Source organism: Triturus cristatus, chromosome 4_1 (genome assembly GCF_964204655.1).
Source record: "Triturus cristatus chromosome 4_1, aTriCri1.1, whole genome shotgun sequence".
Lineage (NCBI taxonomy): Eukaryota > Metazoa > Chordata > Amphibia > Caudata > Salamandridae > Triturus > Triturus cristatus.
Genome location: NC_140585.1, coordinates 550,979,225 through 551,007,045, shown reverse-complemented (window position 1 = coordinate 551,007,045; position 27,821 = coordinate 550,979,225). Strand labels below are relative to the sequence as shown.

At 47.1% G+C, this 27,821-nt stretch overlaps 2 protein-coding genes across 2 annotated transcripts in view; both read right to left on the bottom strand.

Moving 5' to 3' along the window:
• DHTKD1 (dehydrogenase E1 and transketolase domain containing 1) overlaps positions 1-27,821 on the bottom strand; it is a 1,328,309-nt gene that overhangs the window by 1,098,637 nt on the left and 201,851 nt on the right. The gene's annotated exons all lie outside the window — the stretch shown is intronic.
• On the bottom strand, positions 1,279-3,923 carry LOC146855214 (uncharacterized). Its single transcript, XM_085652870.1, has 2 exons — positions 2,191-3,923; positions 1,279-1,750 (listed from the first exon to the last, which is right to left on the bottom strand). The coding sequence occupies exon 1, from the start codon at positions 3,818-3,820 to the stop codon at positions 2,264-2,266; it is 1,557 nt and encodes a 518-aa protein (XP_085508996.1). The 5' UTR covers positions 3,821-3,923; the 3' UTR covers positions 1,279-1,750; positions 2,191-2,263.

The window sequence follows — 27,821 nt, the reverse complement described above, 5'->3', positions numbered from 1 at the left end:
TACAAGTGTGTAAATGGATGATTTTCTGTGGTGCGTAACACGATTCTATAAGTGAGCCATTAAATGTATCTTACTGCAGACTAGTGACTAAACTGTGTAAATGTTTGTATGTACCTGTATGTTGGTGTATAAGTGGCTGCATGGTTTTGTGAATAGCTATATGAGTGTCTATATGAGTTATTGATTGCTTGTCTCAGTATCTGTATGGGTTCCTGAGTGTTTGTGTGGGTAGGGTGTGTGTGACTCTATGCATAGATGTGTGAGTGGGTGATTCTATGGGTGCATGGTTTTAAGAGTGCATCTGTGATGGACAGTATGGTTGAGTGAGTGTATGTATGGGTGTGTTAGGGGTTGAATCTATATCTCAGTGGTACATTTGTGAGTAACTACATATGTGAAAGGCAGTATATATGCGTGTAAGAGTATATAAGTGGGTAGATGTGAGAGTGTGTGATTGTGAGAGTGACTGTATGGATGAGTGTGTGCTTGTATCAATGATTCTATAAGAGTGTAAGAATGTGATACTATTTTTATGAGTAAGTGAACTTGAGTGTGTATAACTGCATAGGTGAGTAAATGGGAGTGTGATTATTTGCATGACTGAGTAGGTGTAAGAGTAGCTCTATGGATACTTGTTAGTGTGTGAGTGTCTATATAAGTGTATAAATGTATATGATAGTTTTTTACGGAGGGACTGTAAGTATGAGTGACTGTGAGTGGAGGTATATGAATACCTAAAAGTTAATAAGTGGGTATGTAATGATTGGTATTGCAGTATATATGGTTTTGAGAATGGAACTCTTAAATTTTTAGTCGGTGTATCAAAGGCTATATTAGGGTGTGAGAAGATGTGGTAATTTTTCACATGGATGATGTCATCAGTGATGTCATTTGAGATGTCATCAGTGATGTCATGAGTGATGTCACTGACCATGTCATGAGTGATGTAATATGTGACGTCATCAGCAGTGGATTGCGGGCGCGCGAGTTATAGGTAGCTGAACTAACTATAACGGGGGAATTTCAATGGTTTTGTGCGAGGGAAATGTCCAGCTAACTTTAACATGTGTGAAACCTATGGTTTTTTCATTGAATTTGCAAGGTTTTTAAAATGCTAATTCCTAACTATAACATGTGTGAAACCTATGGTTTTTTCAGTGAATTTGCAAGGTTTTTTAAATGCTAATTCCTAACTATAACGTGTGTGAAACCTATGGTTTTTTAAGTGAATTTGTAAGGTTTTTTAAATCCTTTTTTTTCTTTTTCTTTTTTTTTTTTAAACAATATGCTACCTATGTACATTGATTTACTGTATCCTGCAATATAGAAAGGTTCACCTTTTTTAAAAAAATGGTTACATATAGTTGAATAACATAGTTAATATCTTCTACAAACCTTTTTTTTTAGGATTTTTTACCGTGCGCTTACGGTAAGCTTACCGTACGCGCACAGTACGTTTTATGTACGGTGCGCGTACGTAATGTTAATGCTCCGTGTGCGCATGCGTACGCGATTTATGTACGCGTCCGTAATTTGCGTGCGACGCGTAAGCGCTTGCTCCCTACGCGCGCTCGCACGTTACGCAGAACCGCCGTACATGCGTGCGCGCGTGCTTCTAATGCGCATGCGCACGTGCCTCTAATGCGCATGTGCGCGTGTCTTACGTACGCGCATGCGTACTTTTACCGTGCGCGTACGGTAGGCTTACGGAGCGCACACGGTAGGTCATGTGATCCAGAAGAACAAGTTACTAACCTTCGGTAACGATGTATCTGTAAGAAACATTAGTTAGTTAGATTCCTCACCTTAGAATATCCCCAGGCGTCAGACTGGATCCGGAAGATTTTTCGTCAGCAATACCCCTTGCGCGTCGCTAGGCGTCGTCTGCGGCTCCGCGTCCGTCGTCGGCGTCGTGCGCCGGGATGACGTCGTCGGAGTACTTAGACGCCGCCCTCGCGCGCTGACGTCAGTTCTTGTACATAGCCTTCCGCGCCAGGAACGCAGAGCCATGCAAAGACCGACACTGGTGCCAAAAATAAAATCTAGGGGCCTGAAAGGACAACCTTAACCCTAGATGTCAGTTCGCAGAACGGGGAGGATGGGAGGGTCGGTGAGGAATCTAACTAACTAATGTTTCTTACAGATACATCGTTACCGAAGGTTAGTAACTTGTTCATCTGAAAGAAACACGTTAGTTAGATTCCTCACCTTAGAATAGATACCCAAGCAATACCATCCCCGGTGGTGGGTCTGCGAACCAAGATCACACCAGAAAGTCCTGGAGGACAGAACGGCCAAAGAAGCCATCCCTCCGGACTTGGCTGTCAAGGCAATAATGCCTGGCAAACGTGTGTAGCGAAGCCCACGTCGCCGCCTGACAGATGTCCTGCAAAGGGACTCCCCGTCCCAAGGCAGTAGTAGCCGCCGTGGCCCGAGTAGAATGGGCGCGCAGCCCAACAGGAGGGTCCTTTTTAGCCAAGGAATAGCAGATTTTTATACACAAAACGACCCACCTAGAGATGGTTCGTTTGTGCACAGCTTTCCCCTTCTTAGCGCCCACGTACCCAACAAAAAGCTGGTCGTCCACCCGGAACTGTTTTGTGCGGTCCAGATAAAAGGAGAGCGCACGTTTTGGGTCCAGACGGTGGAGCCTCTCTTCCTCTTTGGAAGGATGCGGAGGCGGAAAGAAGGTGGGCAAGGTGACAGACTGCCCAAGGTGAAATGGAGTCACCACTTTAGGAAGAAAGGAGGGACGAGGCCGAAGGACAACCTTGTCCGGATGGACAGATAGAAAAGGAGGCTTTGAAGATAAAGCCTGGAGCTCACTCACCCGTCTAGCCGAGGTGATGGCTACCAGAAAAGCAGTCTTTAGAGTTAGAAGACGAAGAGGGCAATTGTGAAGAGGCTCGAAGGGAGCGCACATCAGGAATGTCAATACCAGATTCAAGTCCCACTGAGGCATTACAAAAGGGACAGGAGGGAACGTGTGTGTAATGCCTTTGAGAAAGCGTGTAACCACAGGGGACTTGAAAAGAGAAGGCTGATCAGGAAGCCGCAAGAAGGCGGAGATGGCAGCAAGATAACCTTTCAGGGTGCCCAGGGCAGAGCCCTGCCGGGCCAAAGAAAGAAGGAAGAGGAGAACCTCAGAAAGAGGGGCGGAAAGGGGATCCACAGCCTTTGCTGTGCACCATGCCACAAATTTGTTCCACCGGCAGGCGTATACCGACTTTGTGGAGGGACGCCTGGCTGCCAGAATGATATCACAGACTTCAGGAGGCAAGTCAAATGGCATCAACTGCCGCCGCTCAATCTCCACGCATGGAGGTGGAGGCTGGACAGGTTCGGGTGGAGGACCGTCCCCTGCTGCTGCGACAGAAGATCCTCCCGAAGGGGCAGACGTATCGGGGGATCGGTCAACAGACTGAGTAGCTCGGGATACCAGTATCTTCGTGCCCAATCCGGAGCCACCAAGATGACTTGGGCCCGGTCGCGCCTGATCTTCTTCAGCACTCTGGGCAGAAGTGGTATAGGCGGAAAGGCGTACAACAGACCGCAACTCCACTCGTGACGAAAAGCGTCGCCGAGCGAGTGCCGCCTTGGAAATTCCAACGCGCAGAACTGCTGACATTGCGCGTTCTCTTCGGTGGCGAATAGATCTAACCAAGGCTCTCCCCACTGCTGAAAGAGGCCTTGCACCACTTCGGAGTTCAGACGCCATTCGTGATCCATCATGCACCGGCGGCTGAGTTCGTCTGCTCTGGCGTTCAGAGAGCCCGCCAGATGTTGAACCACCAGGGTGACGCCCTGGTGTTCCAGCCATGTCCAGAGGCGCAGAGCCTCCTGACAAAGGGTCCACGACCCCACCCCGCCCTGTTTGTTGCAGTACCACATGGCGGTGGTGTTGTCCGTGAACACCTGCACGACACTTCCCCTGACAGAGGGAAGGAAGGCTTTCAGTGCAAGCCGGATCGCTCTCAACTCCAACAGGTTGATGTGGAGACGAGACTCCGCCGGAGACCAGAGGCCTCTGATCTCCGCCTCTCCCATATGGCCACCCCATCCCAGGAGGGACGCATCCGTCACTACGACATGCTCCGGTTGGGGAAGGGAGAGGCTCTTGCCCTTGACCCACTCGCGGTCCGTGAGCCACCACTGCAACTGCTGTGCAGTACCCTCCGAGATCAAGACATGGTCGGACAGGTTGCCGTGATGCTGGGCCCACTGAAACTTCAGGTCCCACTGCAGAGCCCGCATGCGCCGCCTGGCGTGATGCACTAGTAGGATGCAGGAGGCCATCAGCCCCAGAAGCCGCAACACTAGCCTGACCGAAACCCGGGATAGAGGCCGAAAGATGGGAATCAGGGCCTGTATATCCCGGACCCGCTGTTCCGGTGGATGGACCCGGAACTGCGCCGAATCGAGAACCGCTCCGATGAAGAGGAGCTTCTGAGAGGGACTCAAGTGTGACTTCGGCACGTTGATGGAAAACCCCAGCAAATGCAGGAGATCCGCCGTAGTCTGGAGGTGGGAGACGACTGCCTGGGGCGAGCCCACCTTCAACAACCAGTCGTCGAGATAGGGGAAGACTGGGACCCCTGATCTGCGCAGATGAGCTGCGACCACCGCCATCACTTTCGTGAACACCCGAGGGGCACTGGTGAGGCCGAAGGGGAGCACGGTAAACTGAAAGTGCTCTTGGCCCACCGTGAACCGCAGGTAACGCCGGTGGGCCGGCAGGACGGGGATATGGAAATATGCGTCCTGCAAGTCCAACGCTACCATCCAGTCTCCAGGGTCTAGGGCAGCTAAAACCTGAGCCAACGTTAGCATCTTGAACCTTTCCTTTCGGAGGAAGGCATTGACGTTCCGGAGGTCCAAGATAGGGCGCAGGCCCCCCTTGCCCTTCTTGGGAACCAGAAAGTAGTGGGAATAACAACCACGACCTACTTCTGGACTCGGAACGCGCTCGACGGCCCCCTTGGCCAAGAGAGCCGAAACTTCCTCGCGGAGAAGATCCAAATGATCCCCCGAGATACGGTGGTGCTGCGGTGGCATGGCTGGAGGGGTCGTCTCGAAGGGGAGGGAGTAGCCCCTTCGGACGATTTGCAGCACCCACCACCTGTCCGATGTTATGGACCGCCAGTGGAGCAGGTGATGGCGAACTCTGCCGCCCACTGGCGTGGTATGGGCCTGAAAGCTCGGACTAGGAAGGCTTTGAGGCGGATGCTGCCGGGGTGGATGTGGGCTGACCACGTCGGCCTCCATTTCCGCCACGGCGGAAGCCACGTCCGCGACCGCGCGCAGGTTGGTTCTGCGGCTGGTGGCTTTGCGGACGTGAGGAGGCGCCCCTTCCTTGGCCACGAAAGGGGCGAAAAGCGGAGGTGTGCGCCCGCGGAGCCGAGAGGCCCAAGGACTTGGCCGTAGCCCGGGAGTCCTTAAAGCGGTTCAGCGCACTGTCCGCCTTCTCACCAAACAGGCGAGTGCCATCAAAGGGCATGTCCATGAGGGTGTTCTGGACATCCCCGGAAAATGACGTGGACCGCATCCAGGCGTGGCGGCGGAGCGCCACCGTGGTGGAAATCGCCCGACCTAGCGAGTCCGTGGTGTCAAGCCCACATCTTATGGCGTGCCGTGCTGCATCCCTCCCATCGGCCAGAGCCTGGGTAAGACGCGTCCGGACCTCCTCCGGACACAGGGGCAGCACGTCCTCCACCGTATCCCACAGGGAATGGGAATAACGGTCCAAGAGACAGGCGGTATTTAAAGACCGCAGGCCCAAACTAAGGGACGAGAACAGTTTCTTGCCAAACTGCTCGAGTCTCTTGGAATCCCGGTCCGGCGGAGCGGTCGGGAAGGAGGATTGGGAAGTAGAGGCCTGGATAACCAGACTCTCGGGGGTGGGGTGTTGGGACAGGAAGCTGGGGTCGCCCGGAGCAGGGCGGTGGAGCCTGGCAACGTTCCTATCCACAGGAGGAACTGTGGAGGGCTTGGACCAGGTGCCCTGCAGAACGTCAGTGAGGGCCTCGTTAAACGGCAGCAGAGGCTCAGTGGAGCTTGCTGAGGTTTGAAGCACCTCAGTGAGGATGTTGGTCCTCACAGCCACGGCAGGCAACTCGAGCCCAAGGGCCTCAGCTGCCTTGCGCAGCACCACAGAAAATGCTGCACCCTCCTCCGAAGCCACGGTCGGAGGAGAAGTGAATCCAGCGTCTGGCGAGGTGTCCAGCCCGCTGGCCTCCCCCAGTTCATCTGCCCAGTCCTGAGAAAGCTGTGACTGAACAGCCAGAGGGTCCTCGAACCCCTCCCAGTCGCCCCCTTCTTCCGATTCCTGATAAACAGGAGGAATGATCGGAACCGGACTGTAGAGATGGTAGGTCTCTAGCGGCGTCGGATGCGGCGTCGGCGGACGCCGTGCCGGCGTCGGGTCCGGATGAGGGCTAAACTGGGGCGTCGGCGTCACAGGCGTCGGCGTCGGCGGCGACGGCGTCGGTGGTTCAGGCGTCGGCGCCGGTGGAGGAGTGACAAGGTCAACCGGCGTCGACTGGGGCCCAGGCATGGGCCCCGCGGGGACCTGCGGCGTCGAGACCGGAGTCGTCGACGGCGCCGGGGCCGGAGCCGCCGGCACGCGAGGTCGCCCAGTCGAGCCCGCGGGGCCCGAAGGCGCGCCAGCGGGCGTCGACGGCGGGGCCAGGCTCCTTATGGCCGAGAGGAAGGCACTGATCTCCGCCGGCGCCGCGTCAGCCCCAGGGACCGGAAGGTATGGGGGCGGACGCGGCACCTGCGGCTCCGCCGGAGCCGCGGGGGTGGAACCACTTGGACCCTCGGCCGAGTCGCGCGACCGGCGAGGGGAGTCCGAAGAGCGATGTCGCCTCTTGGACTTCTTAGAGTGTTTGGACTTACCCGACGACTTGGAGCCCGACGATCGATGGTGGCGTCGGCTAGGGCTCCGCGAGCGATCCTTGGACCTCCTCCTGGACCGGGATCGCGCACGACGCGGAGCCGAGTGGCGAAGCTCGAGAAGCTTGCGGGACCGCTCCCGCCTAGCCTTCGAAGTCAAGGCCTGACAGTCGTTGCACGACTCCGCGTCGTGGTCGAGGCCTAAGCAGTAGAGGCACCGGCGGTGGTGATCGGTCACCGACATCAGTCGATGACAATCTTCACAAGCCTTGAACCCAGGCATCCTACCGGCACCAGATGTCGACAGACAAGGATCAAAAATGATCAAAAAGATTTAGTCAAAAAAGACTAAAAGGGGTAGCTCTCCCGGATCTGCGCTTACTGGCGCGGAAAAAAGAAGAACTGACGTCAGCGCGCGAGGGCGGCGTCTAAGTACTCCGACGACGTCATCCCGGCGCACGACGCCGACGACGGACGCGGAGCCGCAGACGACGCCTAGCGACGCGCAAGGGGTATTGCTGACGAAAAATCTTCCGGATCCAGTCTGACGCCTGGGGATATTCTAAGGTGAGGAATCTAACTAACGTGTTTCTTTCAGATACAACACTTTTCATTGGTTTAAACTTGTTTAATTTCCAGAAACTTCCAACACCACACCCATTCCCCTCATTACTGCTTGTGATTCCTTAGGAGAAGGAGCTGAATTGTCTTTGGGATACAATGGCAGAGCAGCAGTCCTCTTCTGAGAGTGAGCAGGGCAGCAGCATCATTAGACAGAGAAGGAGGAAACAGAAGAATTCTTTTGTTTGGGAGTATTTAACATTTCCTGAGGGGCGGAAAAAGGTAAATGCTCCATTAGTCACCTGCTCACTTTGTGAGCGTGTGTTATCTAGAGGTAATCCAAGGAAGAAGTATTCCTTTGGTAATCACACTATGTTGAGACACATTAGGGATGTACATCCCAGGACTTTTGCTCGACATACTGAAGCAAACCCTTCAGTAAGTCACCCGAGCACATCCGCAGAAGCTCAGCCGAGTACATCTTCGGCAGCTCAGCCGAGCACTTCCTCTGCGGTGGGAGCATCACCCTCTTCTGCTCCTCTTGACATCTACCCTCGGTTTCAGAGGGTACAAATAAGGTGCATCGCTTGTTACTCTCTTATTGCTGTAGGGCGAATCTAGTATTCCTCTAATAGATAATAAGATTGAAAAGCACAAGTGCGGTTCCTTCTAATATTCCCATTCTTTCTTTCCTCTGTCCCTGTATTAACACAAGGGCTCTTTTAAGAGCCACCCTACCTCACAATTTTTTATTTTTATTTATTTCATCTGTTATTTTTTTTAAAATGTTTTACCGTGCGCACCGTACGCGCACCTTTTTTTTTTATTTAAAAAAAAATATATATATATTTATTACACCCTTCAATGTACTTCAGGGACCACAAGAGAAATGACAACAGCAGAGTGAGGAGAACTGAAAACAAGGAACTACGAAAGTAAATGTGTGATAAATACAGAAATTTCAAACTTACCTGACCAACTTAATTTTCATTAAATGGCTTTTTTAAATTGCTAGAAAAAAAGGATTAATTTTCATAAAATTTCTTTCTCAATCTGTAACAAAAGAAAAAAAGTATTAATATGTAACAATACATTTTACAATACATTACACATTTTCATATTTAACAAAGACATGTTTTGCCTTTTTTTTGCTGTTTTCAGAATATATTGAATTTCACTGCAAATTGTGAAACCAATTGCATTCATCACTTAACAGCGGGCAAAAAAATTAACAATCTTTCAGATTTTTTAAAAAAAGCCCTGAATCTCTTCTCAGTAAAACATACCTTGACAGAAATATAATATATATAATAAAAATATCATCTAGCAACAATAACTATTTGTAATAAATAACGTCTGTAAATCTTGTTGCTTAAGCTCATACACCCAAATAATATCTGTCAAAGAAGTCCACAAGAGAAATTTTTACCTTTCCATGAGGCCAAATGGTAATTTTTACATTCATTTTGATGAAATATCCAATGGTAATCCAATAAAATCGCAAAAAATGATTTGTTCAGATGTTGCAATTTGTATCTAAAATTTTGGTTTTAGAAAAAATAAATAGGAATTTGGTAATTCTACAGGCAAACGTTGCTTGAAAATCAATTGAGAATCATTACACAGTGTCCAGCCTTTTTCACATTTAAGATAAACTGTGTAATGACCAGAAGTTATCGTAGGTCCATCATGGAAAATTATTGCAACTGCAACAAAAGTTTTTCCTGATATTGATAATTGTTTTCCTACAAACTTCTTTATAGAAGAGTCCAATTTTGTTCCATCAGCTCTACAACGTTGCATCATTAAAATTACATACTGTCCATATTTCTTTAAAAATAACGTTGAAAACATGTCTGATTTACATTTAGAACATTCCATGCTGTGATTGGCATCTTTAACTAATTTACTAAAAGTGACTGATTGACTCTCTGATAATGTTAAATATATGAACCTTTCAGAATCAACATTAGAGCTGCATGTGTTGAAACAGTTTTTACAACTATGTTCCCATTTATAAGACAGACCAAACATATTTTCAATTTCTACCCCTTCTTCTTCCAGTACCATAAGAATATACAACTAGAATTCCTGTGCATCTTGCTGGACATTTTGAGTAAACTATGTACTTCCTGAACATACATCTAAAAGTTTTCTAACCTCAGAAGCACTTTCTATTTTAGTTTTATCGTTACTCAGTTTCTCAAAAAGAAAACTCAGCAGAGAACAGAATCTTTTTTCATGATTTAGTATTATCTGCTCTTGCAAACTTTCAAGATAAAATACAACATTCAGCACTAGATTAGCGTAGCAGTTGACACCAGAGCTATTTTCAAAATGACAACCAACAACCTCTTCAACACTGTCCTTTTTCTTTTTGCTTGCAGTCACATCACTCTCCTTTTGTTTCCTCTTCTGTACATCCTCATTACAGATATTCTCAATTCTCCTTTTCCGACAAACAACACATTTTTCAAACACAGGATACTGACCTAAATGAGGAGCATAGCTTCTTCTTAATCTATTATATTCCTTTACACAGTTTGCATCAGCACTAACTTTTGAGTCATCAAAGTCCTATCATGAATAGACCAGATAATGTTTTCACTCGTGACAAAGCAACATATGCCATACCTTCTTTGAACACAGTTGAACCAATGTTTACAAAAGCACTATCTACAGTTAATCCTTGAGATTTGTGAATAGTTACAGCATATGCTAGAGAAAATGGAAACTGCTTCCTACGTACAAATAAGTCTTTCACAAGCAAGAAACGAACTGAACAACGACAAATGTCTTTAACCTCTTCAATCTGATCAAATTTTATTTTTAAAAATTCAATTCCATCTTTTTTCTGGTATTTCACAAAACCCACAACTTTACCCATAGATCCATTCACTAAACCTTTTTCTACATCCAAATTTCTTCTTAAAAATACTCGACAGTTCATACAAACATAAAGATTTTTTTCTAATCCAGCTGTTTTCGAAATATTCTTCTCTAGAGAATCCAATTTATTTTTCAGTTTGCCTGTTAATGTAATAGTAATTCCTTCATGCTGAATTTTGTCCACTGCTTCCATTTTCTTAATCTCTTCCTTTTCTAATTTCAAAAGTTCCTCATTGAATATCGAGCATTCACGTAGTGTTGGCATTAAGCAGATTACAGTATTTTTTTCAGCTATGTTCTGGTATATTTTCTCTGCAACTATTTCTTCATTTGGAAATAAATTATGTAGCAACCGACTCTGTAATGCTTCTCTGCCAACTTCTGTGAGTAGTCCAATTCTGATATCTTTCAGAATACTTGCATAATCTTCATCGTTTGCTTGCCTCATATTGGTAGTGAGTTCTTTGTACTCAAAGAATGACCAAATACTCGCATTACCAATACTTCCTAATGACTTCTTTGTGTCTTCATGTGTCACAGTATTAAACACTGGTTGTCCTTTAACTGGAGTGAGCTGCAGAAGATCCCCAAAAACTATAACATGTTTTCCTCCAAATAACACGTCATAGTCTTTCTTTAGAATTTGCTGCATTCTTAAATGCACAAAGGCAAGCATTAAGTTTGATACCATGCTTACCTCATCAATAATGAGAACTTGTATCTTCTTCAACTCTTGAAACTTCGAAGCATGCTTCTCCTGTTAACTTGTGATATTCTATTTTGTTCTCATGCTCCACTGGTAACATTAGCAAGCGATGTAAGGTAATTCCTTTTATGTTATATGCTGCTAACCCAGTTGGAGCAGTAACAACACAAGACAAAGTTGAATCTGTTTTTTGCTGTAGGTAGCTTCGGATGACTTTAATTAAGAAACTTTTTCCAGTTCCAGCTTGTCCACTCACATACATCCTGATTGGTTCAAATGATGCGCATGAGCACTCTTTCTTTTCATGTAGTAATCCACGATCAATTTTTTTTGTGACTTCTTCATAAATTTGTTTTTGTTCTTCATTCAGTTGCTGTTCCAAATTTGGTAAGTCTACTAAATCTTCCTGAGCTTGATTCATAGCTGTTTCCACTTCAGTCATGGCTATTGCAGCTTCATTTTCTACGATTGGTTGTCCTAGGGGATCTTGACTGAGTGTTCCAGAACTTTGGCTGTCTTGAGAACTGTCTCTAGCTACTTCAGCTGCAATTGTAGCTTCCTGTTCAATTTCTTCATTTAACATTTGCACATAATTTGTGAAAGTACTGCATTCAATCGTATCTTTACATGCATTAAAGGAATCTTTATAGCTGAGAAAATCTCCAAGTAATTCATCCTCTGAACGCCATGGTTTAAACAGCTGTAAAAGCGCTAAGTAGTAAAATTCCTTTTTGTCAGGAGTGTCGCAACTCAGCTTCCTGTGATTAATCAAGCTTCCTTTTGTTTGCTTCACCAAACATCCTTCCTCACCAATGACTTTATATTTTCCATTGTTGATGTCTTCTGTGGCTTTCCGTGTAAAAATGTAGTTCTGCAGCACTTCATAGAGACACATGTTCTCAAGAGGACGACTTCTTTTTGGGTAATATGTGTCCAACATGTTTGATTTCAAAATATCTGTACTTTCCGGGTCGTTCTCTGCCAAATATTCAATTTCACCAACAGATTTCAGTACCCGATTTCGCATTTCTGCAAGGCCTAAACTTACCCAAATTATTCTTCTGGATTTGGAGTACAGACTTGCAGATGATAACCTATCTGAGCATTCGTAGGATCCAATTTCTCGATGCGATAACATCTTTAAACTGAAACTGTATAGCTGCTTACTGACAGTCTTCTCGTGAGAAATCTCTTCCTACATTTCCTTCAATTCCGTTTTCTCAGATTTAGTGATGTAAGATGTGACATACCGAGCAACAGCAATAGAATTGTCAGCAACATACTGTATATCCATGTTAGCATTCCACATGGATAAAATGACTGGGATGTAGTCATTTATATATTTTGACTCTTCTTAGGTTGTACGTATTTTTGGGAGATTTTCTTGTAATAGTATGTCGCACAGCTGACATAAAACTGTTGACTCTTCCTTTTGAAAGAACAGGTCGTGGAAATCCAAATCGACATTTTGTGTAGAATTTTTCTTTACTCTTGTACTTTTGTCGACAGTATTCTCCACACCGATTACTTTGGAAACGTAAAACTTGCTCTTTTAAGTGTTTCTCTTCTGTGCTTTTAGGTATAGCACATGTTGCATATCCTTCGATGAAACTTAAAACTGCATCATCAGAATCTGTTCCAAATTTTGGGGCATCCTTGATCAACAACAGCATATGAATATGAGGAGCACCTCTTGCTTGGTACTCTTTTCTCCAAAAGAAATCCACAACTTCTCCAAGAGGTGGATTTTTTTTATTACAGATGAAGGACATCATAGCCTCAAATCTATGATTGAAATATCTGCAAACATTAACCGGATCTAATGAGCACAATTCTCCTGCTGTCTTGTATTGGATGTTTTCAATATTTGAATTTGCCTCTCGAAGAAAATCCAGAAGATCATCCCAAGCGTACTCAGCACAGCTTAGGGTGAGAAACCATGTAGGAGTTCCTAAATTCCGTAATATACACTTCAATTCTCCATGGCGTCGGTACCAATATTCATTTGTCCCACGCTGACAAGCCATTAGATTAATCAATTGAGATTCCAAATGAACTTTGTTCATAAAATCCTTTGCAGACACATTACGTAGATGTACTCCAGTTTTCAAAATGTGATTTACTGCATAAGATAGTGCTGACAAGTCACTGTCAAATAAAAGATGGAACAAATAAGGAATACTTTGACGAAATCTGGGATCTTCTGCATGTAATCTTGTAGTCCGATACTAAGATGCAGGAATCTGTACTGGACGTTCATCATATCGTCCACCTTTTCCTGTAGGAAACAGCTGGGGAAAACAACGAGCTTCCAAGCTCTCCTCCCATACACTCACTGGAGTTCCTTGTGCTTTCTTCATCTGAAACAGATCAATAGTGTTTGCCATAACTTCTTTTGAATGAAGAGGATGTATGCTGAAATGTTCATAAATTTCTTCTTCTTTTGACTTATCCACTTTTTCAATTTGCCCAGCTGGTATTCCTGAGTCTGGTAGTAAAACTTCTTCATTTTCATCCATATAAATTGTTTCATACCATTTGTTATTTCTTTTCAAATATAAATTTGCTCTTTGTACTTTTCGTACATCTACCAGCTCCTGCCAAATTGTCTTGTTCTTTGTTGGTACTCCATTAACCAAAATAACTAATGGTTCAGTTTCCAATGTATCTGCATCAATAGTTTCCATATTTTTTTTCAAATCCAATGGCAAATAGACAACTCTTCCTTTTAAACCTCTTTGTAAATCCGAAGGAGGTAATTTGCCTGTTTTGGGCTCCATACGAACTATAGTCTGGAACGGATGGACACATTGAATGAGTATAGACTCATACGTATTTAAATCACTAAGTTCTGCAGGAATTTCAACCAATTCTAAATTATTATGTACAGCTCTTGCTGGCATTTTATTTTCTTCTAACTTGTTATAACAGTATTTAAAAATACGGTGATATTCACCCCAATCAAAACAATTTTCCAGAAATAAATATGTAGCAAAATCCAACCACTTAGTATTATTTTCTTTTTCACTTTTTTTATAGAGATCAACATACCTTGTTTGTTTTTTTAATGGCTTCTCCGGCAACATATACAACTAATATTTGGTCTTTCATTAGAGATGATAGTAAATTTTGTCATTTTATCTTCAAAATTTTTACTAATAGTAGGTTCTACATTGTCTTCCACATTTTCTTCAATTACTGTGTCATTATCTGCACTTTCTTGTTCCGGACCAAAGTAACAAAACTGAATTTCATCAGTAACCTTCTCTACATCTGATACAGATCCACGGAACAGAGCCCTATTCAACTCATTTAACTTTAGTGTTGGACTTTTAGCAAAATACAATCTTCTCACAAACTTTCTCATTTCAGTATGATGAACTGCCAGCATCCTAAAATGGAGAAAAACACTTTGGCAAACTTTCCTAGAAAGACAAGCCAGAGAATGTCCTTGCAAACCAGTATTCTCTCTCACTCTACATGGACCTAGTCTTTGAAGCACCTTAATCTTCTGTTTAACACTTTTTTTTACTATACTCTCTTAGAAACTCACGTAATTTATCAATAGATTCCTGTCGTACAGTACAAATACTACTACAATTCCAAGTGTACACTGGGGCTTTAGGACGTCTCCCCACACCCTCATTTCTTGGAACCATTTTCTCCTTTTCCATTATACAACCATCTTTCACTTCATAAGCTCGGCCACTGGTGTCAACTGCATGCAGCAAACTATTACTTTGAAGATAACGCTCTTCATTAAAAAATGGTTCAGTACTTGAACTATGCATCCATTCTCCTAAAAACACTTTACAAAAGTTATTTATTTTCACTACTCTTTTCGTTTTGCTTTGTGACTTCATTACATTGACCATTTTATCTAATGTACGGATCCTGTTCAAAATTAAAATGAATAGTTTTCTTTTTAAATCTAAAGCCTTAGCTACAATGGATTCAATATCTTTTTTTCGCTTATAAAATTTTGCTTTCTTCTTATATTTTTTCACATCCTTTAGCAAATAGGACATCACTCTTCTCTGAAACATTTTTCTACGAATGTCTTTTTTTTTTTTTTTTTTTTTTTTTTTTGAAACCGTTTATTACAAATCTCAAGAATATACAAATATGGGCCCACAACCTTCCGGCCGGCCGCTAGGAATGGCAGAAACATATGGCATACGTTCATAGAACACTTGGCGTTACAAAGGAGCATAAGCAGGAGTTATCAACATCATGGGCCACAGCCATAATACCCCACAGTACGGTTTCATTTTATACAAACAACAAGAAAACAACACCCACAAGGCTACCCACAGTCAAAAGTAGCAGCACGTGCTCCCCAATGGGGAACCCCAACTATCCAGAGGAGTCCCACGAGGGGAAGGGAAACAGAGCAAGGACTGGGGGAACCCTGTGCCCGGGGCTAGGGGAAGGAGTCAGCTAAGGGGACGGGGCTGGTGAGGCAGCAGGCAGCAACGGTGGCACGCAAATACTCCCACGGTAGGCGTTCCAGGGGCCCCACACTTTCACCCATGTCCCAGGCTTACCCCTCGCCACATACACCACCTTTTCTCGAAACATGCACCAGTCCATGTGCTCTTTCCAGGCCGACACCGCCGGGGGGCTCTGGGATCCCCACAGTTGCGCAATATCACGCTTAGCAATCATATATCCCAGAGTCACCCACCACGTTTGCGGAGCCGAGTAGTCAGTTGGTTCCCACACATTCAACAGGCATCTCCTCGCTTCCGGCAGCAGCGCAACACGCGTAACCACTCGCAGGACCTCGTGCACACCGCGCCAGAATCGCTCCACCTTCGGGCATTCCCATAAAATATGCAGGAAGGTCGCCACGGCACCACAACCACGCTTACACAATCCATCCTCAGTATAGCCCATACGCTGAAGCCTTGGCCCCGTCATGTAGACCCGGTGGAGTATCTTAAGCTGGACGAAGCGAAGGCGAGCCGGTATAGCCACCTCCTTCGGAGAGGCCACCGCGGAGGTCCAGTCCTCATCGTCCAATTCCAGACCGTCGGCAACCCAAGCCTCGCGAAGGCCAATCAGCAAGCCCGATCGATCATTAATCAGTTTTTTATAAATAAGGGAGATCGTGCTGTCTGGGACGTGGCCATCTAGCACTCTATCCTCCAGGGGGGAAGACTCCGGGATGGAGGCGACGTCTGGGAAGACGGAGCCCAGTGCATGACGGATCTGCAGGTATCGAAAGTATTCACTGCCCTGCAACTGAAACTCCGTCTGCAGCATCTCGAATGTTTTAAATCCTCCCCTCGACCAGAGATCCCCCACTTTACTGATGCCTATCATGTCCCATCTCCCAAAGCCCTTCGAGGTCCAGAGAGAGCCCAACTTCTCAGACGCATACAGCGGTGACGCCCGGGTCAAACGGTCCTTCCACCCCATAGCTGCATTAGCCGCATGCCATACTCTGACCATGACACGCGTAGGTCCCGTCAAGCGAGCGTCGGGCGCGCCAGAGTAGAGCGCTCGATTGTAGTCGCCACCGGGCAGTAGCATCTTGTCCATCTCAAATGCCGGGTTCAAGGCGGGCCCATAGAGGCCATGGTTAATTGCAGCTAGCTGGGAGGCCCAGTAATACCGTTTAATATCCGGGAGGGCAATCCCCCCGTCATACCATGGGAGCGTCAACTTCGCCAGGGCAATGCGCGGCCTCCCGTCCCAGAACAGGCAGCGCTGTAAACTCTCCACCTCACGGAAGTAGCGCGCCGGGACTGGGTCCATAGTGTTCTGGAGAGCGTATAAGAAACGTGGCAACGACATCATCTTAAACAACGCCGCCCGGCCGAGCGGCGAAAGCGGCAGGCGCCGCCAGCGCACGACGTCCTCCTTCAAGCGCTGGAGAGGGGGAAGCAAGTTCCGCTCGTAGCGGGCCTCTGGGTCCAGAGTAATGTAGACACCCAGGTATCGAAACCCCTGAGAGGCAATTTGAATCAGACAACCCCGCGGAAGGACAGGAGCCTCCCCAGAGAGCACATACACGCATGATTTAGCCCAGTTGATGACAAGGCCTGAATTCCGGCCGAATGAACGTAAAACATCAACCAGGACTATGAGTGACTTACGTGGGGAGGCTAGGTACAAAAGGATGTCGTCAGCGTATAGGGACACACGGTCCTCATACTCGGGGGTCCAACGGAGACCACGGATGGAGGGGTGCCACCGCAGCCACTCCGCCAGGGGCTCCAAGGCCAGCGCAAACAGGAGCGGCGACAAGGGGCAGCCCTGTCGCGTGCCCCGGCCCAGCTCGAATGGGGCCGAAACTCTTCCATTCACCACCACCTGCGCCAATGGGCCCGAATACAACAATTTGACCCAACTGATGAAGCCCGGGCCGAATCCAAACTTCGCCAGCATCGCCCAAATGTATGGCCACTCAAGCGTGTCAAACGCCATAGTGGCGTCTAAGGACGCCAAAATGGCCGGCTCCCGCACGAATGGGACACGTGCGAGCACCCCGTGCAAGCGCCGCAGATTAAGGGCCGTGTTGCGATGGGGGATAAAGCCGGACTGGTCTTGGTGGACCAGGTCGCCCACCACGCCGACCAGCCGATTGGCCAGCACTTTGGCGAGAATTTTGGGCTCCGCATTCAAGAGCGAGATAGGCCGATAGGATGTGACCCGGTCCCGAGGCCTCCCCTCCTTGTGGATCACCACGATAGTAGCCAGACGCTGGTCCGGCGGGAGGGAGCCCAGCGAGTGGGCCGCCAGGAACATCGCGCGGAGGTGGGGTGCCAGTACATCTGGTCGCAACTTATATAACTCGATAGGGATGCCATTCGGGCCCATGGCCTTGCCAGAGGCAACCGAACGTATGGCGAGGGCAATTTCGTCGGATGTAGGAGCGGCATCCAGAGACACCCTGTCCTCCTCCGAGAGGGAGGGCAGCGCGATATCCCTAAGCAGGGAATGGGAGTCCTCCTCCGAGCAAGGAGAGACCGGAGAATACACCTCGCGGAAATAATCCGCGAAACAGGAGACAATTTCTTCTGGCTCGGTGACACTCACACCATCCGTCCTCTCAATCAGCGGGACCACACGATTCACTCTCTCCTTTTTATCCAACCACGCTATCAGTTTGCCCGCCTTATCACCCACATCATACAGTCGCCCCTGTTGCTCCCTACTGAGGCCCCTGGCCGCCTCCGTAACGAGGGCCCTGTAGGCCGCCTGCTTAAGTTGTAGGACATGTAGTGCAGCATCCGTCACTCCGCCCTCTAAATCACCCTCCAATTCAGCAATTTCGGCCTCCACCCGGGTAACCTCCTCCTGCTCGCGCCTCCGGGCATGGGAAATAAGGGACAGGGCCTCTCCTCTGAGAACTGTCTTGAAGGCTTCCCACAAGGAGATAGCCGAAGGGACGGACCCCACATTCTCATCAAAGTATCGCTGCAAGGATTTAATCACATCAGCGCGAATGGTGGGGTCGCGCGGGTACCAGGCATTGATGGGAACTACCCTGCCCTCACCCCTCGGAAGGACATCAAAATGGAACAGGAGCGGGGAATGATCTGAGATACCCCGCGCCAGATGGCGCACCTCCCCCACACTCCCAGCATAGGCCGCCGGGACAAGGACATGATCAAGCCGTGAGAGGCTACCATGGGCCCCCGAGTGGAAAGTGTACTGCTGCTGCGTGGGATGTTTTAAGCGCCAGCAGTCCACCAATCCCAGTGTATCCAAGAGGCCGGATAACCACGCCTGGGCCCGGGGGAGGTCCCTAGGGGGGTGACGATCCAGAGTCCCAGAAACCACCGCATTGAAGTCCCCCCCAACCACTAGGAGTCCCCCCGGAAGGCCCAGGAGGAGGCGCCCCAGGTCTGCAAAAGTGGTCGCCTGTAGCCCCGGTGGGACGTATACTGATACAAAGACCACTACTTTGCCTTCCATTCTCCCCACTAAAACAGCATAGCGTCCCCTATCATCATGGCGCACTTCATCAATTTCCAACGGGAGCGAGTTCTTCACCATAATGCCCACACCCCGTGAGCCCGACGTGAAGCCCGAGTGGGCCACCAAACGATAGCCACGCCGATTCATGGCACAAAAAGAGTTTCCAATAAGGTGTGTCTCCTGCAGGAAGACTACATTGGGTGAGATTCGTTTCAAATACTGCAGGACCACACCTCGTTTGATCCTATCCCCCAGTCCATTAACGTTCCAAGACAACAAAGTCAAATCCCTACCCCCCATCACACACAGGAGCCATCAGTCGTCCCCCGGAGAGCACCTTAAAAACAGTACAGAAAAGGGTTTGCCTTGTGGTAAAAACGAACAACACCCCACCCCAACTCCCCCACCCCAACAGAACTGCCCCCTCCCTGCACCCCTGCATGAGCCCAAACAGCCCCCCCAAAGTGCAGTGTGCCTGTCGCCCCATAGATGGTGAAACTAACTAGACCCCCAGAGGAGGAGGGAGAACCCCCAAGAGACCCCACACGACCTCCACAGGAGGAGACTTACTCGAACAGGCAAACAGTCAAAAGTGACATCAATCTTGTCCAGAGCGAGGCATAATATTAGTCCCTCAGTCCTGATCCGGCGGGCCCTCTCCCCCCACCGCTCCCCCCCCACCCCCCCGATCCCGATCCCCAGGCAAGGTATCTAGCCAGTCCCCGGCTGCTTCGGGACGATCAAAAAAGTGCGTGCGGCCATCCAACTCCACCCGCAGCTTAGCCGGGAAGAGCATAGCGTACTTGAGATTTAGGTCCCGTAGACGACGTTTGACTCCGAGAAAGCTTAGTCTCTGCTTTTGGACCGCTGGGGTGAAGTCAGGATAAAAATTTATATCCATATTGTCGAGTCTGACCGGCCCCTGTAGTCTGGAGGATTGCAGGATAGCGTCTCTGTCCCGAAAGTTGAAAATCCGGGCGATGAGAGGCCTCGGGGGGGCTCCGGCCTTGGGCCTTCCCCCGGGAACCCTGTGGGCCCGCTCCACCGCAAAGAATTTACTCAGTCCCCGGGGCTGGAGGTGGGTGAGAATCAAGTCCTCCACGAATAGATCCGCCGCTGCCTCCTCACGTCCCTCAGGCACCCGAGAATACGGACATTGTTCCTCCGGGCCCGACCCTCAGAATCCTCCAGGCGACGATCCATCAGCGCGCTCGCCTGGCCAAGCCGGCGCACCTCCTTTTGGAGGGCTGCCACATCCGTCGTGAGGCCCGATGTGGTGTGGGCCAAAGAATCGACCCGGTCATTAGTCTTGGATAGATCGGCCCTTACTAGGCCAACATCCACGAGGACCGAGTCAATTTTCTGCGCCAGTGTATCAAAACGCTGATCCACCGAGGCCTTCATCTCAGCGATGGCGCCCATCACGTCCCGCAGGGTCAGATCCGCGGGCAGAGCAGGAGCATCAGTCGGGCCCTCAGGGGACCTACGCGGCACCTCGGGAGATCCCTTCTGGATGGTATAGCGGTCCATGCTGTTAGACTGGTGGACTGCGCCACGTCGGGTCGATTTCACCTTTGCCCGATCTCCATCTTGCTTTGTGGACATGGTTCCAGTCCCACGGCCGTGCCAGGCACGTCGTAAAGGGCGGGCAAGCCGGTTCACGGGATCCGGGGGGGGGGTAACCTCAGGGCCGCGGGGCAAGTCACAGCCGGCGGGCCGGCAGGGCACCCCAACGGGGCCACACCACCTCACAGTGCCCCGCGACCCAACCTCGCCGAGACAGCAAGGAGGGTGCAAAAGCGAAAGTGAAAGTGCGGGGTACGCGAGCCGCCGCGCCCAGCCCGCCGCTGTTGTTGACTTTGCCTCCGGATCACCCCACAACTCCAATCCGGGGTCCGGCGTGGAGAAGGCCGCAAATCTCAATCGGTGCTACCGCCGGAGTCCGAGGTCCAATTTGGAAGCGGAAAGCGGGTGCCACCTCAGCTCGGGCTCACCAACACAGTCCCCTCATCTAGGACAGGATATTGTCAGGATATATGTAGGAGGTCGCGGAGGTCCTCGGGAGCCTCGCACCTACGCGGCCATCTTGGTTGCGCGCTAGGCTCCTTCCTACGAATGTCTTTAAATGCTGTTTTTCTTTTTAAGTCAATCTTAATTGCTTCTAATTGTACATTGGCATTTTCTAATTTCTCACTTTTGTCCTGTTCTTTTCTACTGGAAACTCTATTTGCAGTGGGGACATTTTTCAAATTTGTTCTTTTTTTGAAGATATTTTTAAAAAAATCCTTGGTTTGCTTACCAGAAGACTTTTTCTTTTTTCCAACATGAGGATGTTCAACTAATTTGGGTCCTCCAGTTGTCTTCAAATATAAATGTTTTTTCTGTTCTTTTCTCTTCCTTGATTTTATAGGCATCTTTAACTTATTTCACTGTTGTTCAGCAATACCTGAAAGAAATTTAAATTTATTACTATATTTGTTTTGTGCTTTTCAAATCTTATAATACTATCTACCCCTTTCCTACAAGTGAAAAACACAATAAAACCAACACGAATTAAAGCTTCCCCTTTCCTACGAATGCAATTGTAAAAGAACCAGAGTACCACGAATTTGATCTCTGACAACAATTCCTGTGTGCGCACAGACTCATGGTGTGATTCTAGGCAGAAAACGAAATTTGATTTGCAATTTGAAAGCACACTTACGACTGTGGTAGAGCAAGTCATAATTACTGTAACAGTCTGACACATTTTCATTATATTTTTCAGAAACAGAAAACAGCACATGCCCAAACTGCTTTTTGAGACCATGAACATGTGCAACCTGAATGACATACTACACTCTAGCAAAGGAATTGAGCCTTGGTGAGGTTCAATGTATTAGCGTTACTCACTGCTATCTGAAACACCACACAACACTGAATAGTAAGCTTGACTGTACATGAGAAACAGCTTGCTCTCTGCTAAGAGTGTGCTTCTGGAGACTGTCTACTGTCAAGTGCAAAAGAGATCTGCATTGATCCATGCGCGACATGTATGTAACACTACATGTGTGGTAAGGGTTAATTTGACTTCTGAACATGTACAAACTACATGACCCATTGCAGGAGTGTAAGGAAAATCTACCATGTTGATGTCAAATGTGTTAGCATTGCCCTCTCATTTGTGACATATTAATTTGGGCTCAATGCTAGTCATCACAGTTCAATAAAACAAGCTGCCCCTTTCCCACGAATGCAATTCTGAAAGAACCAGAGTAACACAAATTGAATCTCTGACAACAATTCTTGTGTGCGCACAGACTCATGGTGTGATTCTAGGCAGAAAACGAAATTTGATTTGCAATTTGAAAGCACACTTACGACTGTGGTAGAGGAAGTCATAATTACTGTAACAGTCTGACACATTTTCATTATATTTTTCAGAAACAGAAAACAGCACATGCCCAAACTGCTTTTTGAGACCATGAACATGTGCAACCTGAATGACATACTACACTCTAGCAAAGGAAATGAGCCTTGGTGAGGCTCAATGTATTAGCGTTACTCACTGCTATCTGAAACACCACACAGTGCTGAATAGTAAGCTTGACTGTACATGAGAAACAGCTTGCTCTCTGCTAAGAGTGTGCTTCTGGAGACTGTCTACTGTCAAGTGCAAAAGAGATCTGCATTGATCCTTGCGCAACGGCAAAAACATTGGAGACATGTATGTAACACTACATGTGTGGTAAGGGTTAATTTGACTTCTGAACATGTACAAACTACATGACCCATTGCAGGAGTGTAAGGAAAATCTACCATGTTGATGTCAAATGTGTTTGGATTGCCCTCTCATTTGTGACATATTAATTTGGGCTCAATGCTAGCCATCACAGTTCAATAAAACAAGCTGCCCCTTTCCTACGAATGCAATTCTGAAAGAACCAGAGTAACACGAATTGAATCTCTAACAACAATTCCTGTGTGCGCACAGTCTCATGGTGTGATTCTAGGCAGAAAACGAAATTTGATTTGCAATTTGAAAGCACACTTACTACTGTAGTAGAGCAAGTGATAATTACTGTAACAGTCTCACACATTTTCATTTTATTTTTCAGAAACAGAAAATAGTACATGCCCAAACAGCTTTTTTATGCTGAATACAAACCATCACAGTTCCAAAAAACAAGCTGCCCCTTTCCTGCGAGTGCAAGGCTAACAGAGCAAGAGCAACACGAATTAAATCTCTGATAACAATTCCTGTGTGCACACTGTCTCATGGTGTGATTCTAGGCAGAAAACAGTATTCCTGGGTGATACCAGTGCACCTTAACTTATGGTGAAGACATACTCCATAATATCTAACATGTTCAAGGCACTTAAATATCTTCCTTAACATAAAATGTAAAACACAACTTTTAAAGTGGTAGGAAAATGTACCATGCTATTTTCAAATGTGTTTGCATTTGCCTCTCATTTGTGAGAAACTGATTTCTGCTGAATGCTAACCATCACACTTTAAGAAAACAAACTGCCCCTTTCCTGCGAGTGCAAGGCTAACAGAGCAAGAGCAACACAAATTAAATCTCTGATAACAATACCAGTGTGCACACAGACTCATGGTGTAATTCTAAGCAGAAACCATTATTCCTGGGTGACACCAGTACACCTTAACTTATGGTGAAGACATACTCAATAATATCTCACAACTTCAAGACAGTTAAATATCTCCCAAAACACAAAATGTGAAAAACAACTTTAAAAGAAGAATCACATTTCTATTATTTATATCAAAATGCTCCACATACATTCCCTCTCAAATTCATAACTCACCTTTAAAAGTAGTTAGTTCAGAAATAAATGTGGCACTCAAACAGCAGATTATCAGAGCCAGAATCTCTAAGCTGTACACCTCTCTCCTCTCACCAGAACCAGTTAATGGCAATGCTTCCCTCTCTTTTTCCACACATATACATGTTAACTCCAAATCACAGTCCTTCCCACAATTTTTTCAAATGGAAACACACATTTCTATTGGTTGCAAATTTCATCCCATTCCAAATGATCCCTTCCCCCAACATGACTTCTGACTGCTACCATAGCAACAGATCATGGAACACTGGTGTGAGCAGAGAGGTCAGAAGTTCAGCACACAATGTTTCTAATCCAAAGAGCAAGAGTGCTTGACTTTTCAAACCTAACAGCAAATCCAAAGTAATGTTCTGTGTGAACACATTTTTTTTCTGAACCAATACAAAACATGCTTGTAAAAATCTAAACATACAGCCTTGTTTTAACTGTAAAATGGTTTGAATCAGCCAATCAGTTCTTTTAAAAAAAAAAAAAAAAGTATGTTAGCCTCCATTTTACATCTATCTTTCTTTTCATATTGCCATTCTACTGAAAGACACCTTCCGAGTGCATCCAGATCTCCTTGAAAGATGTTCACAGTGTGGATTGTAGGTCACAGCTATGTCTTCTGGAGTGAAAAGTTTGCAGAAAAAAGAGGTATTGTGAAAGACCTTGCTTTGCCAAATGTAGACATTAAATGGATTGGTCAGAGAGGGTTAAAGTGGCACCAATTAATGCCTTTGGTGAAAACCTTTCTACATCTCCCACAGCCTAACCTTATTATTGTGCACTGTGGTGGAAATGACCTAGGCACTTTAACTGGGGTAGGTCTGGAAATGCTTATTAAGGACACCTTTGTGCAATTGATGTCACTCTTTCCACAAACTGCCTTTGTATATTCTAATATATGCCAAAGGCAAAAGTGGAACTGGTCCAACCAATTTTGTCCGCAGATTGACAAAGCAAGAAAGCACGTCAATAAGTCTGTTTCTGCTTTCCTCAGAGACTATGGTATGGGTTCTATATACCACAACAACTTGCGTTACAACATGCAAGACATTTATAGAGGAGACGGTGTACATTTCAATGATGAAGGGAACAGAGTCTTCCTCTTGAACTTTAGACTCTGCATCGGTACTTACTTATAGGTACAAAAATCACTCCATGAACACAACGGCTCTTTTTAGAGCCAACCAACATCCAAACATTTCATTTTGATGTTTAATTCTATTTTTTTTATTATTTTTTTCCGCCGTATGCTTACCGTACGCGCACGGTACGCGTACCCCGCGATTTAAAAAAAAAAAAAAAAAAATGTATTTTTCACACTTCTGAGTCTTTTTTGGACCCCCTGACAAAGGCTAGGGGGTCTGCAACTCTCTACCTTGCCCCCTTTTCACGTTCTCCACCTTTGTTTTTAGTGTGAGACACACAAAATGGCGGCCGACACTTCCTGATTTCGACCGACTGGAATGTTTACTGTCATGTAACCACCAATCAGAATTACGCTCGCGCACGGCAGCGTGCGCGTACAGCATGCTTACCGTACGCGCACGGTGCGCGCTTATAGATATATATGTACTTTTAACTGAAATATTCTCAGGAACTACAGAACAGATTGACTCGAGGTATTCAAAAGGCACATCCCTGACCTGAGGACTACCTCTCTGCCAAATTTCAAGTAATTCTGTTCAGCCGTTCGGGCTGTACCTTGGACTAAAGGTCCCTATGGAAAAATGCATGGGGAAAATGCGTTTTGGGAACCCCCTTTTTTCTCGGCCCCCGCTTGACTAATCACCCCGAGACTTTCAGGGTAGGAGCGGAGCGGAGCGCCCCACCTACTTTGAAAAATTAGCGAGGATTCGACAACCGGCGCCAAAGTTATTCAAAATAGAATTTTCAGATTTCCTATGGATACACGGTCCTAACTATAACTATCTACTGGCGACCGCCAGTAGATAATATATATACATACATACACATACACACACACACCTGAAATTCCTTTGGTAACGAATAGGACACTGACACAGGAGCTGACTCAAACAATCCGTTTTGTGTTTATTGACGTCTCCGCTGCTGCACGTGTCATCGTGACTCCACCATGTATGTATATACAGCGGCGTCACTAGGGTTGGTGTCACCCAGTGCGGTAACAACTCTTGGTGTCACCCCCTCACGACTTACCCCATGGACCTCCTCCGAGTCCGCCAGTGTGAGAGAGTTTGGAGCTTTTATTGCTCTCCTAAATCAGAAGGCGGGCTCCCGCGCTGAGCACCTTTCAATAAACGGCTGATCTGGAAGGGACGGTCCCGCATAATTATTAGTAGCTTTTCATATCGCAGCCTACTCGGCGGTGACACTTCTCTCTGTTCCCAGCAAAGGGCCGCCTCTGCACAGGCCCGCGTCACCCAGAGTCCCGCGAGGCCTCCAGTCACTAGGAATGGCGCTGCCTTTGTGTTAATTGCTGGGCCCGTTCACCCTGCCAGCTTCTGCCAGCAAAATCCATCATCTGGCGAGAGCATGATGAGAGGACTGAGAGGGGCCTCTGTGAGGAATGACGCAAGTGCAGCCCAACAAGTTCAGAGCATCACAACAACTGAGCAACAAAGTGAAATTCAAAATTCAACCTGTGCTACACATTTGTAATCAAAATTATACCAAGAGGCAGACACATTTTGAAACGGAACTTCACCCAAACTCTGGAATATAAAACACTTTCCTATGAAACAAAGGAAACCGCCAACAGGTAATGCGCTGCTCACAGAGCGGTAACATAAACAACACTGTATCAGGCTGCCTGCCTGACCAAAGAAAGTACTTACTTGTTTGTCAAATTCACTTCACATAGTCCTGTGTGCAGGTTGAGACAGACGCCGTACAGCTGGTCGAACCGACGACACAGCTCAGACTCGAATCCGACCCCAGCCCCGGCCCTGCGCTGCTTCTCCGACCTCATTTCCTCGTGAGGTCACATCCGACACCCCCCCCATGGCGCTACAGAGTCTGTCAGCTGCCTGGCAGTGGTTACTTTAACGCGGCAATGACGACTCTGCTGGGAGGCAGGCCCGGCGCCCGGGTCTCTCTAGGCAGAGCTGCACAGTGCGGAAGATTTCAAAATTGTTATATTGTAGCAGAGGGCTGCGCACGGCACTATGACTCAGAGCACCAGCACAATCTTGTTAGTCTGAGCCTGGCAAGTGAAGCTGCGGCCTGGTCCGCACGGGCACACACAGCCGGGTGTCAGAGGTTCTGTCAGCACTGTCAGGCAGAGTGCCCGGTCAGTGGCTAAATAAAATGCGCGACAATGCATTTAAGTGCGGTGATGCGGGAACTCTGAACACCACACTTAAATGCGTTAGCGTTACGCCTGATGTGATGCGCGATACTTGGCAGGCCTGTCACGGTGTCACCCCAGGTGATGGTGTCACCCGGTGCGGTCCGCACCCCCCCGCACCTCCCTAGTGACGCCACTGGTATATGTATATATCATGTGATCAAGGCCTATCTGAGGCCGAAACGCGTCATGGCGGTGCTGGACATACCTTTGGAATATATTTCTTGCACAGATACTGGGTCCGCTTCGTCCTTTTCTACCACTTTGAATACTGTGGCGAAGTTCTTGTATGTATGTATGTATGTATGTATGTATGTATGTATGTATATATATATATATATATATATATATATATATATATATATATATATATATCTCTCCTACTGGCGGTCGCCAGTAGGTAGTTATAGTTAGGACCCCTTTTCCATAGGAAATCCGCAACATTCTATTTTGAATAACTTTGGCGCCGGTCGATGAATCCTCGCGAATTTCTCAAAATAGGTGGGGCGCTACGCTCCGCTCCTACCCTGAAAGACTCGGGGGGATTCGTCAAGCGGGGGCTGAGATAAAAGGGGGGTCCCAAAACGCGTTTTTCCCATGCATTTTTCCATAGGACCTTTAGACAGAGCTACAGCCCGAACGGCTGAACAGAATTACTAGAAATTTGGCAGA